At 41.6% G+C, this 14,132-nt stretch overlaps 1 protein-coding gene across 4 annotated transcripts in view; it reads right to left on the bottom strand.

The window, feature by feature from the left end:
* Nucleotides 1-3,165: 3,165 nt before the first annotated feature.
* bnc2 (basonuclin zinc finger protein 2) overlaps nt 3,166-14,132 on the bottom strand; it is a 159,698-nt gene continuing 148,731 nt past the window's right edge. For 3 of the 4 annotated variants that reach the window (XM_030094527.1, XM_030094528.1, XM_030094526.1), the window contains one exon: nt 3,166-8,495. In XM_030094527.1, the coding sequence (XP_029950387.1) occupies nt 7,700-8,495 (796 nt within the window). In that variant the 3' untranslated portion in view covers nt 3,166-7,699. Of the gene's footprint in view, nt 8,496-9,620; nt 9,695-14,132 lie in introns of all 4 variants that reach the window. The other variant, XM_030094529.1, reaches the window with a different exon arrangement.

Raw genomic sequence — 14,132 nt, forward strand, 5'->3', positions numbered from 1 at the left:
AGTTTTTCTAAGAACTGAGGAGTCACCATCTATTTTATTGCCTTTAATTCCACATTTCCTCTTCAATTCACTAAAAATTATAAGTGTTCCTGCTCACAGTCATCCAATGGCTTTTAGTGTAATTACAGATCATACTCTTCGAAAAAAAGGTGAAAGAAATGTTTCTGTCCATTGTTACACTAAGTATGGATATTTAAATTTTGCAGCTCTGAGGTGACATATAAAGTCTTTTCTGCTCGTCCCTTTCAAATTCTGGTAATTTACATTCTAATTATTGTGTGCAATTACAATCAATTAGTGCTTAATAGAAATTGATTTGTGCTTTGAGAGTTGTGACTGAATGATGTGTGTATGAATACATTTTTTGGGAAGTTTGAATTAATTCCTTAAAAGCAATTAAAGCCTAGTGCCGTGCTCAGACAGTGTTGTTCTGCTTATATGTTTAAAACCATTTTTATGGGAGTTTTTCTTGTTCCAGGTTTTACTTACAGGAAAACTCTAGTAACACAGCATGTCATTGTTCGTACAGCTTGTAAAACTCCCTTTGGCCCGATGTGTGTTTTTTGTTGTGTTTTATGTAAATTGAAAAAATATAGTTTGCTCATTTTGACGTTTTCTTGTCTTCTTTACAAAAATATTCGTGTCTGGGCTTTAAATAGACCCTGGTGGTAGTTGTGTCCTTTAAAGAGCAGAGGAGGGAATCCAACTCTGACGAGCTTGTATTTCAGAGACAGTTTGTTTCCTCAGCTACAAAGCTTGCCTTTAAAATAACTGTCAGCCACGCCTTCGGGCCGTTTTGGAGCCACGATTTAAAACTCAGTGCATGCTGGTTACTGTGGAAGGAAACTGAAGCACCCGATCAAAACCCACACATGCTCAATGAGAACATGCAAACTCAATACAAAAAGGCCCCCAGCCTGGACTTGCACCGGCAACCCTCACTGTGAGGGGAAAGAGATAGCCACTACTTAACATCAGCTCTGTCTGTCCTCATTTGAGAATCCTGGGCTGAGTTACATGCTTGGAGAGAGTGGCAGCATTAAATCAGTTTTGAGTGATAAAAAGGATTTTTATTAGCTGTAACAAAAATGATTATTTGGGGGCAATGGTGCATCAGGATCAGCATCAAAGTAGAAGCTGCAGGTCCTGCATGCAGATAACGGCAGACACACAGTTAGCTTTTTTTCAGACGATTGTTACTGGCTGTAATGAAACAAAAGATGTGTCCTAAGAATTTACTATCCATCTTTTTTACTTATTTGCAAATGTAATGGTTGACATTATGTACTTCTTTTTGTCCCCCCTAGTTTGCATTGGTTTATGAATAATGCTTGAAAGGTCTAAAACACTGTTTAAATGTTTGCTTGGGTGTTTTGGAAATAGTTTTTTTTTTTAAATGCAGCATTTAAACTTTATTCTAAAAACAAAGCCAAAAAGAAATCGACTGGGACACTTTCTGCAAGCGGCTGATGGCAAATGAATTACCAGCTCTGAAAATCTGTGAGGTCAGTCGGACCTCTGACGGTCTGATGGACACCCCGCCTCGTCCGCTGCTCCACCCTTTGCTCTTCAGACACGGCGAACTTCCCCCCTGGCTTCTCACTTATTCGTTTGTCCGCATGTACTTTCCTATAGTGAAGCGCTTTGCCTCGCAAAGGTCAGCGGAGGGCCCGTGTGTTTTTCAGACCAATCAATGGTCCACTGCTGCCAGAAATACATTCCGCTATAGAGCTGGGGTCAGCATGATGGCGGATCTCGCCCACTGTCTCCCTTGTGGGAGATTGTCACCAAGGAAGTGAATGCGCGTGTTGTGTGTTTAAGATGAGTGGCCATCCTTCAGAAGTGGGGGATGTATCTGTTACTGACCCTGCATAGAATCAATACCTTCCAGAGCTATTATTCTCAGAAGAGGCGTGCATGTGTGTGTGTGTCAGTTTGGGGGCGCGCTATACTTGTAAGGTCTTCAATGCAGAGCAACGCACAGTTTTACACGTGGTTTCACGGCTGAGCTTGCAATTCGGGTCAAGATTGGGGTCACTGGTTGATTTGGACACCTTAGTTTTTAAAGTTTTACTTTTTATGTATTAAGTTAGGAAATGTACTGTGTCAATGCAAAGGCCCCATACACACAGCACGGTGTGTGTGTGTGGTGTGTGTGTTAACAATGACGGGATCAAAGAACTGGTGTGTGACAAAGAGGATTGGTGTCTAATTCAAGGTCAATAAGGCCCGTGTCACTGCTTGATTTTCACGGACGGGAGGGAGGAGGCATCATGTTCCTGCTGGTTACCAGAGCAAACATGACAACCCGGCCGTGGCTCATATCCATCTGTAATCTGACCCCAAGCTACGAGGAACGATGTCGGCACAGGTTGCTTTTGTCACGGCTTTCTGCCCGCTGTGTGCCGTTGGTGTTGCAGCTTTCACAGACAGATTAGGGTTTTTTTTAATTTATATCAAAAATTAAATAATGTGATTAAACTTCTAGCTTGTTTTAAATACATAATACACATATGTCTATTTTTCATTATTTTTGTCCTCCTCAGTTCCTTTTCAATATAATTCCGCCGCATGATCAGACAAAGGTACTTGATGTCTTTTATTTCTCTCCTTCAGTGACCATCTTACTAATATGCTAACACCAGCAGCCCCTTCTTCTCATGCCAGTACATCTTTTAATAAGTCTATTAATCTAATCGTCCACTAATTGGTCAAGATAGCCTTTTCCCTAATGATTTTTATCACAGGGTAATTAGGGCCCAGTAAAACCTGCTGAAATCACAGAGTCCCTGTAAAAAGGCGTGATTGACACTTCATCTCTACTCTTATATTTGTGCATCACACACAATGGTTCTTTTAAGCTACTTCCCTTGAAGATTTTTTTTGTTCAGTACACTGTAAGCTGGTCATTCAAAAAGCAATCCTGAATAAACTACAATGACAAAATGCCAGTGACTGATAAATCTTTAATATAAAAATTGTACAAGAATTCTGATACAAATTACAAGAGGTATTTGGACAAAATATGAATAAAATTCCATTTACATCCCAAAACCCTTATGCATTTTATGCAAAAACCATAGACAGTTATGATACAGAAACAAATACAAGAAAGGTTAAAAAGAAAGAGAAAGAAACAAACAAGAGTTGTTTTTTTTTCTTTTTTTCTTTTAAAGGATCAATTTTTTTCCTTCTGTCTGCAAATGGGGAACACCTCTTCAGGTAACGTACAGTATTCATGAGGCTTCCAAATCACCATTTTTGACACCAAAGTGACGCAAGCTCCTTTGCTGTGTTTGTTCTTTGCAGTGCGACTATGTAGCCATGCAATGCTGTCGAGCGCCAGTGCTGTGACACGGGCTTTTCATAAGACACGGACGCAAATGCATCGGATACACAATTAAAAAAAAAAAAAAGACACACAAGTGAAAATAAAAAAATCTAAATTCACCAGCTCTTCAAGCTATTTATACTTTAAGACTGTAAAATATATTTGAAAATACAATGAAAAACACTTTTTTTTTTTTGAATTTACAGCAATTTTTCTTCTCTCAGAATCATTAACATTTCACAGGTTCCAGTTCAAATGAATGAGGAGGGCTTTTTTTTTTTCTTTTTTATTAAAAGAAATTAAGACATGAGACTGAAGCATCTATAGAAACCCACTCATGCGCTTTTCTCTTCTATCTGTATATTTGTGATGTTGTCCCAACAAACATTTCACTTTTGTTCCATGGGCTACATTAACTGGACAGTTTGCATGCAGTGGCCCCCTCTAGTACTCACTCGCTCACTCACTCGCTCACTCACTCACTCACTCACTCACTCACTCACTCACTCACTCGCTCACTCACTGTGACATGAACAAAATGGACAGTGATTAACAGGTCAGGCGTCCCGGGCGTTTGCCGGTCCTTTCTCCCTCAGTGTGCTGCGTGGAGTCACAGAATAATTGATGCCTGACGCGGCTCTAATCAAATATTTAAGATCCACTCCAGTGGTCTGAGGCGCTCTGAGCGACACGGTTTCTGCCGTCCAGAAACGCGGTCACCAGACGGCAGAATGCACCTGAACCCATGTGGTTGGAGAATTAGGAGACGCAAAGATCAGACTGCGGGCTTTCTCTAGAGGAAACCGGTGGTTGTTTCTCGCAGGGGAGAGGAAAAAAAAAAAAAAAAAGGGACGGCTCGTTCACTCTGAAACAGGCAGTGAAGGAGAGGCTTGTGATGAGCTGTTGGGGTCCTCGCTCCCCTCTTCCGTGGCTCTCCCGCAACCCATTTTCAAGGCATTGTTATTTGCAACTGACGGGCACCAACCAGACCCCCCCCCCCCCCCCCCCTCCTGTAAGTAAAGCGCATGTACATGAGACAGAACGTGCTTTGCAGATGCTATTTTAGAAAAAAGCAAAGAACATAAGGAGGATGTGTGAAGATCACTTGTGATGTTTTGAGTATGCGCTGCTCTATTAATTCCAGAGTTCAAATCAATCTGTGAAGTTAATGACCTTTTAAAAAAAAAGATTTTCTTCATTTGATCACTGGCCTCTTCAGGTAAAATGTCACAAATAAAGGAATACTAGTAAAAGCTCCGAATTTCGCTTGTCTGCCTCAATTCTCGTTGGCATCATTCATTGTAGTGGAATGTTAGTAAACCTTTGTAGTGGGTGCAGCTGTAATAGTAATGCAGAGGGAGAGTTTCATTTCCTGCGGTGAGAATATTTTTCTCTGCCTCTGTCTCCTCCATCACTAGAGGTTAACAAGTCATCTAGGTCTCGTCATCCTTCTGAGTGTGTGCCACTCTCGTCTGGACGCGCCGCCGCTTTGTGCGGTTGTGTGTTGGAGAGACAGCTGACAGCAGGGTTCCCGGAGTAGCACTTTTTTATTTCTGCCAGAGCGAGGGCCTGGGGGACCGAATGAGTGAATGAGGCAGCGAGCGCCTCAGTGAAACCCACTCCTGGGAGAAGGCAGGGGTTCCTGTACTCAATTTTCCCTTCACTTGGGATAAACAGGCAATTACCCATCCCTTTTTCCTATGCCATGGCCGTCCGGTGAACTTAAGCATACACTATTAGTGTGTGTCCCTATAGGATTTGCGCTGTGGCGTGTGGAGGTGGTAAGTGAGTGGCGGGTTGAAGAAATGGGTAAGGCGGCTGTTAAATGACTACGCTCTGACAGACAAAGGGAAAAACAGAGCGAAGGGAAGAAATTCAATTGAACCGAATTGCCGGCGACCCTGAATAAGTAAAAGCTTGCGTAGAAAATGAATAGATGAATTGAGTCCAACTTAATTGAATGAGTCAAATTAAATTGTTCGGAGCACACACTCGCTTTCCCTCCTTTTTCTCCCGTCAGTGTCACAGTCCTGTCAGTAAGCTTGGCGTCTGGCAGTGTAACGAAGTGACAAGTGAGTTATTAGACAGAAGAGGCCGGGATGGCGGGACGCCTCCAGGTAACAGAGAAGCAGCACATTTTTAATGATCGTTGCTGTCATCCTTTCCTCCCTAGTCAGCCTTCCACCTCCGCAACCTTTCCATCAGAATCAGCTCCCTGTCTCGCCCTCTTTATCTTTGAGAAGAGAGGGCTAAAAAACTGCGCGTGTCACATAGAAGGACTCCTAAAAGAAGACATGAAATATTTCAGTCCGATAGGTCACGTCTGTATTGCAAAAATGGCTTTTAAGTGTGAAACTCAACACTGTTATGGATGTAAGGTGTTGTGAATACTGTACAGCACACCACATAACACTGCATATTTTCCCACTGTGAGTGTAGCACCAGTCAAGTAAGAGGAGGAATCTCCTTAGAACGTAACACATGGCATTGCGAACACGTTGACAAAACAAGTCACACTGAGGAACAATCTCAATTTTTTTGCATTTTTTTTTTACAAAAAATATTCTTATACCGGACAAAAAAAAAAAAAAGAAAAAAAGAAAAAATAACATCTCCATGAAGATACATCACCCACTAATAAATACCCCGTCCCTTGGCTACCTTGCCCAATTACTGGAAATAGTTGTACCGTATGACAGTTGTGGACATGTTTTAATAATGGCTGCAACCATTCGCTAAGAAATAGTGACTTTTTTTTTTAATAGTATAGGAACCGACACGAAACGATGGAAACCAATAGAGAAATATCACAGCAATTCTTTTTAAGACTCAAGTGCATCATGTTAATCAAATGGGGTGTGATTTTTAAGTACAATGTCACACTGAAAGAGCTTTTTTTTTTTCTTTTTTCTTTTTTTTTTTTTTAGAAGAAAACAAATTTTGGTCACAGTTGAAAGACTATTTTCATCTTTTTTTTCTCTCCTTTTCGAAACCTGTGGGACACTGATATTTCATTAGTATGCCTTTCGAGAGGACAAACACCAGCTCCTGCACCACTGACTTTGTTTGACAAAATAATTGCATGCTTTAGACAGATAAACCTCAGACTTCAATTTAGTGATTTTGACAAACATTCACAGAACTCCTTAGGCCGAGAAGGAGGAGCGAATTTATCCTTATTGACTCTTCTGTGTTTATGAATCAGCAGTTCATACTCAACATGACCTGGATTTGTTTTGAAACAAGACACTTTGGACACAGTTTCCTAATGTGTTTTTTTTTTTTTTTCTTTTAGCAATGGGAAAAGATGTCAGGTTTTGTTCAGGAAGGCCAGGTGTTTTCTCTCGTGAAACTTTCTTTGAAACTGAGCATGTGCAAAAAGAAACTGGCACAAGTATGTTGAAGGTTACTGTCACTTCTTTCGGCACCGTAGCCATCAATGACCCCAAACAACACCTAAAGTCACCATTGCAAAAAATCCTCATCATAATAATATTACACATCCCCTTGTATAGATGCAAAGTGCAAAAACTGAATTGGTATACTAAAGCTCATAAACATAATAGACAAAAAAAAAAAAAAAAAAAAAAAAATCAATAGAAATACAGAGAATGATATCAGTGTAGGAGCCCAAAAAAGCATGCCGGCAACCTCTGAATATCTAACAGGTAGATAAAACAAGTCACATGATATTCTTTTTTTCCCTAGGACTCAGTTTTAAAATGTGTCTTTGAAGCTAACATAAATGAGTCAAGCTAGTAAAGATGCTACCTCTTTCTTGCCTATAGCTGGAAGTATTGTACGGGACTGTAACATAAAACCATAAAGAGAGAGAAAAGAAGCAAACAACCATCAACACAAATCTTGTACACCAAAAGCCTCTTGGGACATTATCTACAAATGAAGCGTTCATGCTTTTGTAAGGGGTTCATTTAAAAGCTATCATTACACAAATACATACACAAAGATTTTCTTTTTCTCAATACTATCATTTCTGCAGGCAAAGTCACAAATAAGAGTTTGAATGGGTTCTTTGGAGATGGACGTCAACACAAAGTGGGGAGAATTAGAAAGGAAAAGATGAGGGGTGAGGGGGAAGTATGATAAAAAATACCGGCTGCAGTTTTGTTATAAAGCAAACTCTTCACTCGAGAGTGTCATTCTGTTCTTCCAAAGAAGGAAAAGTCAAAGGACACAATTATAAACTGCACTTAGAGTCAATTAATTTTATAAGATGGAGATAGAAATGTCCTGCGATGACTTACAGAGGACGGGAAGAGGCATACAGGCTTGTATTTGATGGTCTTTTGATGGGGAATTAGGATGAGGAATGAGGGGAGGAGCGGGCACACTGACAGGAGTCTTTCTTTAGTCTATTATTGTCGAGAAGGGCATGTTTTTATGGAGGTTGGGGTTCTGAGAATGTCGATTGCGGCTGCGCACGGAGCTGAACACCATATTGCAACCAGGGATTTTGCACTTGTGCATCTCGCGCAAGTGCACAGTCTTGTAGTGCACACGCAGGGTCCCTTTGTTGCTGTACATTTTGTGGCAGATGTTACAAAGGATCCCGCCGCTGCTGCTGTTGCTGCCCCCCGCGGATGAAAGGAGGAACGGTGAGGAGGGGTCCAACCCCTCGTCTCGTCCTTCCTTGAGTTCTCCAGTCTCGACCGGGTGCCCCCTTTCGGCCCGCTGGGAGAAGTCCTCTCCCTCGCTGTTCCCCTCTTCCTCATCCTCGTCTCCCTCCTCCTCCAGGTCGTCCAGTAGGATTCCTTCGTCGCTGCCCTCATCAGACTCGTGTGAGGAATGGACGCTGCTGCTGGATTGAACACTGGACGTAGTGCTCAGGTCCAACACCATGTAGTCGTCGGACTGGCCCCGGGAGAAGCCGTTGGTGTGGTTGTTTTTCAGGTTGAGAGAATGGTGGGGAAACTCATTGCTCATGGGGGAATGAGCAATGTAGTTCAGGCCAGCGGGCCCAAGGCCGGCGCCTCCGAAGCCAATCCCAGAAATAGGGTCCAGGCCCATGTGGTGGCCAGCGTAGATCTTGGCCAGTAACTCGGCTCGCAGGTCCTTGGGCAGTGGCAAGTGTTGGGGGTCCAGGACAATGTCGTCCAGCTCTTTGGTCAGCAGTTTGCGGTGCAGGTTGATGTTGGAGCTGTGCCTAATGTGGGAAAAGAAACATTGTTATTGATCATATTGATACAGGTGGATACAAATGTGCATCAGTTTTTTAATTACCAAAAGCAATGTCTGTGATTTTCTTTTTTCATTCATACGATGAATTTTTTTTTACATATTGTCAAGTCACCTTACTTTCATGAAGTGATACTGAGCTTAAACGGTCTTTCTCTCTCTCTCTCTCTCTCTCGCTCACGCACACACACACACACACACACACACACTCTCTCACACACAGAAATCCATCCTGTAGCTCTCTGCAGACAAAGTGCTCTAACACAGCAATGGGAGAGAGCAAGAGAGCATCCTGCTAGTGTTTACCACTGTCAGCATGTCTGCACTGCTCAGCCCTCAAATCCAATACAGTCTGACTCAATTAAATACTCCACCATATTGAATGGGAGTTTATCAATTGATTCGAGCTGTGGTAATGTGATAATCGAGGGGAACTGGATAGCATATTAGCACTAGGCCCTGACAGCATTATTGCATTCGTTCCCTATTGGAGGTGGCTTAATCGAGCACCTCAATGAACATGTCTTTATGTAGCTCTGGATTTAATTAAGATGGGCATTTTTCCCAAACACAAGGCAAACTGTATCACACAATGTGCTACAGCTGATGATAGAAACTCGGTAACAAGTGCCATGCTTAAGCCAGGATACAATTAGAGAGGATTTCAGCGAGCACACAAAGCCATGCTAAAGGATGCAAAGTGAAATGGGCTTGAAAATGTAATTCAGTGCCCTTTTGCTCCAATTTCACAGCTGCCGAGGAAGACTGAGGGGGGAAAAAAAAGGGACCCACGGCACACATGTCACAATAAAAACTGCATAACACAGAAAGGAAACGTAAGCAACCAATGACCAGCGTCAGCTTTGACATACACACGGCCTGCTCCTCACAGATCAGCTGAGCACGCAAATCAAATGAAACAAATCAAAGAAATGCAAACACTCAGTGCCTTTAATGTGAAGGGTTTCCATGCAGGGAGGGCACATGTGCGTAAAACAAAATGAAATTTTGAAAAAAAAAAAGGGAAAAGGAAAAAAAGGTCATCCTGAGCAGGACGGGCAAAAATGGAGTCACAATGGATAGTAGAGCTTACCAGCAGTGGCAGGGTTGATGCAGTCAAAAAGGGTCCCTTTCCTTTAATTATTTACTTCCCTATCCGACATTGTCCTGCAAGAGGTGAAAATACATTCATTTGAGGGACCCTTTTCTGTGAACCAAGCAACCAGGAGCCTGTCCACTCGAGCATCGTCAGCATTGTGGAAAGAGAGCATGGCAAATCGATTGGCCGTGGCTGTCACTGCATGTGTGTCTTTGCACGTGCTCATGTGTGTTTGTGTGTGTGAAAACAGAAAATATACTACTCCCATATAGTGAGACTTTGATCAAAAAGACTATATAAATCCTTTGTTCTTTTTTATCCTTTGATAGTGCAGTTGCACCCATATGGCGTTTACTTATGGATAAAATATGGGAGTCATGATTCAATGTCTGCAGCGCTGTATCTCTGTCAAATGCATGTGTGGACTCTTGGCAGAGAGACACCAGAGCACTTCCACATACTGAAGTATGCCATGAGCAGTGATCATCATTTCATAGGAGAATGGGCATAGTTTCATTGGGCACGGCGAGCGATAGGCTTGAGGTGCGATCAAGGATGAAGCCACAGATCTGCTCAGTTAAGCCTGAAGTTCAGGATGCTGTTGATGATGCTCAGGTAGGCAGGTCCTTTGCAACATGTCTCCATCTCTAACACAACACCTTCTCACTGCTAATAAGCTCTAAGTTAACCATGGCTATCTAGTAAAGTCAAACATGCTAAGTACCATGCTGTAAGTAGTCTGCAGAACGGCTACAGTTGATAGAATGCACACCACATTGTCAGAAAATGTACGCATTTAAATGACAAAACATTCACGGTTACCACTACAGCTTTTCTATTATACAGAAATGAACTGAGAATCAGGTGTAGCCACTAAAATAATAAAAAAATGAATAGCTTATGTTAAACATTGTTTTTATTGATGCTCAATACATCAGTTGAATCTGGACAGAATGCCTTATCCATTCTTTTATCAGACTTTGGGCTTTCTGCCTTACTTCCCACGACACTCCCTCTACCCTCCACCTCTATTACTCCTTTTTAGTTTGCTAACTCTTCTCCTTCCTTCCTTCCTTCCTTCCTTCCTTCCTCTCTCTACCTCCCTGCTGGCCAGTAATGTGGCTGGCAAACCAATTTGACAGTCTCATCTTCGCCCAAAAGATGGGGGAGGCCTCCGGAGAGGGGCTGTGCAGAGGAGGCGCAGTGAGTCTGCGCTTGTCCCAATCGGCGTTAATCATCTTTAGGTTCATCTGATGGCCCTTGGCCTTGTTTTGGTGCAAATATGGGCGAATACAAGTGTGTACGTCGTCTAAATGACTCATAATGCGTAAATGAGATGGAAGGCTGAGTGGTATTAAACTGACATCGCTGGTTCTTTGTCTTTCCTGCCATTCGGGGTGTGTTATGAGGTTTTGGGTATAAGTGGGAGGAAAACAGTTTTTGTAACATTTATCACTCTCTGTCACTGTTACGTCCCCTTTGCATTGTTTTAGCTTCTTCAAGATTAAAAAAATAAATGGCAAAAACCTAAACAGTTATTTAGGTTCTATGATCAAATGGATTGTTTTATAGTAAATATACATTTTTTATAAATCACAATAAATAAAACTTTTTATTTGCAAGTTATTTTTTTTAAGCTACTAATAGCTTTATAACTCAGTCGGTGGTTAAAAATGAGCGTCTATATGTTATTCATATAACAATGAAAAAAAATCCTTTTTTACTCCACAAAATGAATCATAATTAAGCTGTCAGTGATAAACCAAAGGGGTGTACTATTTCATGTCTCCAGCTTTTATTCAGCGGATATTTATAAGAGTTGAGGTTTCTTTTTTTTGGACTGAGATATTTCCTCTATGAGCAGTATGCCCTTTGTTTATAAGAGACAAACGGAGAGCTGATTGTGGAGTGGAGGAGCCGGGCCCACATGCCGTGAGGGGACTGAGGGAAAAGGATGGAGGAAGGAGGGAAGGAAAGAGACTCTCCAACATAATTAACCTTCACTCTCTCCGCTCGCAGTGGCCCATGCGGGGAACACGGGCTGCATCATGGGAATGTGGGAGAGAGAGGACACCTGCCTGCCGCTACGACACAGAAGGAGCAGGTTAAGATGTTGGGGTGAAGGTTAGAAATAAAAGTTGGATGGGCTGATAAATAGAAAATAAGTGAGGCAAGTCTTGCCACCGGTTTAAGAAAGATGATGATTAACGGGGATAATAATGGTGATGATTACTTTCCACCAGTTAATCTTCAGCACTTGTGCCAGTGCTGCTTACTCCCAACAATAAATAGGCAATCATTTACTTCCAAGGCTGGCGGGAAAAACATCTCACTGAGAAACAATGCACACATACTTTTAGCTCTGTTTTACACTCAGAAACACACATATGGCATGCATGCTCATTGGTGCAGTAAATTATGCTTTTCTCCCTGTGCACAATAACGTGCGCAGTATCCACTGTTTAATGTCTTATATTCAATCTACTGAACTAACAAGCAAAATTCAAAATCTCTAATAAGAGTGATTTTTTTTTTTTCACCTTTGCAGTACATTTACGGTGTGTCCTATTCTGTTCTGCTCTGAGTTGTTTTTCTCTTCAGATCAAATGACCTCTTCTCCGTTTTCTTCTTTACTTTGATACACGAGCTTTTGATGCTGTTGTCTGAAGTTGTGTTTACGTGTCTTTGGCTTTTCGCTCGGTCAGTGGGCTCTTGTGATATGCAGAGGACTTTCCTGTTGCTTGCTGTTGAAGTTTATAGCGGTTTAGCAGAGGAGGAAACCTGGCAGGTCTGAGTGTTTTTATGCTGCCTCACTATATAATAATCAGCTGAAAATCAGCTGCAGATAAGCACTGATTTATCTTTGTCTTATTAGAATTCAAAATGATTTTATTTCAATGCTCCCCTGATTTTTCAGCGATTATTTCTGTGAAGTTAAGTACTATTAAGTCATATGTTTTATCTATTGTGCCATAGAAAAGAGCTGGCTATTAATTTGAACTGCCAACGCTGTTGGCAAAAATAGAAGAATCAAATTAGGAGAAAGAATGCAATTTGACTTATCAGATTTACTTGTAATCAGCATTATTTGTTCAGATAAATTTGTACATGCAGTTTCTTAATCTTGTAATAGCAAATGCCCTGATGAAAACAACTAAATTATGTGCCAATTTTATTGCTACCATTACACTCAAACATACATTACACCATTAGAGGATTACCCAGGGACAGATTTGATGAGAGCGCACGGCTTGTGTATTGACTCTTCCTGAAGCCCAGGCTTTCTCTTGCTAGGCCCCGTTGTTCTCTCTTTGTTTTGTTCCCTCTTTGAACCTGCAGCTGAGTAATATGTCCCATATGCTATCAGGGAAAGTATGGAAACAATAGTGTGTTTCAGTCTCATCCACGCAAAGCAACTCTGAACACGCATGGCTTAAAAATGCATAATTCTCCTAGCAGATTGTCCTTCCTTGGAGCAAAGTTATCTCTGTCTCCCACATGCTCTGCCACTTTAATGTGTTTGAATGGCATTCATACTGCTGATGTTTCTCATCATGTGGAGTCAAACTGTCACACACACGTACACTTCCATGGAGATACGGTCTGAACTCTAAACTGCCTGTTGCCCCCCCTCCCCCCGTCTCACCGCTGGCTTTTGTAAAGACATATAGCCATATATTTGTGAAAACCAAAAGGCTTAACTGAATTAGCATCATAGCATTGATGTGGATCACTAATCCACCAATCAGACTTTAATGCTGTGTGTGCATATTTCAAAATATTTCATCCACAGAAGTAGTGTGTATTGAACTTCTCTTTCAGCTGAGTGTATTCAGCTCAGTGATTAAAGACAGCAGAAAACACTTAAGGATTTGTTTTCTGATTCAAAATCCTTGTGTCATGAGTGAAACTCACTCCTTCAATCTTACGATCACACGTCATATGTAACCTCATGCTAAGCAGCAAATTATGTTTGTCAGATTTCTAAAGGAGCCTCATATGAAAATAGTTTTTGGTTGTGTGATCCAAAGGCATTTTAAAGCATTATCAAAAGTCAGCTAGTTACATGCTCTTACTTTGAAAATACAAGGCAGTGAGGTTAGACCTTCTACACTGGCTGGAATTCTATTATCTGCTACATTCATGGTTCTCTCTCTCTTAATCATTTTGATTCATCTTCATCGCATTTATTATAATTCAGCTGAGTATAGTTTGGATAAATTTAAATCCAGAGTAAAGAACAACACCACACCTCCACCCACCTATACAGAAGACGTCTCTCCATTTGTTTAATCTTCTTAAATCACACCCTGTGTGTACAAACACCTTTCTTTGGGATCTATTCTTACTAGTGTAAAAGACTGTGTACAAATTTGGAAGCCTGTGTGTGTGTCTACATGTTGTACATTGGCCTGATCTTGCCCTGGGCTTCAGCTTCTCCTTACGCTTCGACGGAAGCAGGGCGCTAACAATGCGCCTCGGTGGCAGTACACCACACTGAGGCCT

The sequence above is a fragment of the Salarias fasciatus genome, chromosome 6 (genome assembly GCF_902148845.1).
Source record: "Salarias fasciatus chromosome 6, fSalaFa1.1, whole genome shotgun sequence".
NCBI classification, from domain to species: Eukaryota; Metazoa; Chordata; class Actinopteri; order Blenniiformes; family Blenniidae; genus Salarias; species Salarias fasciatus.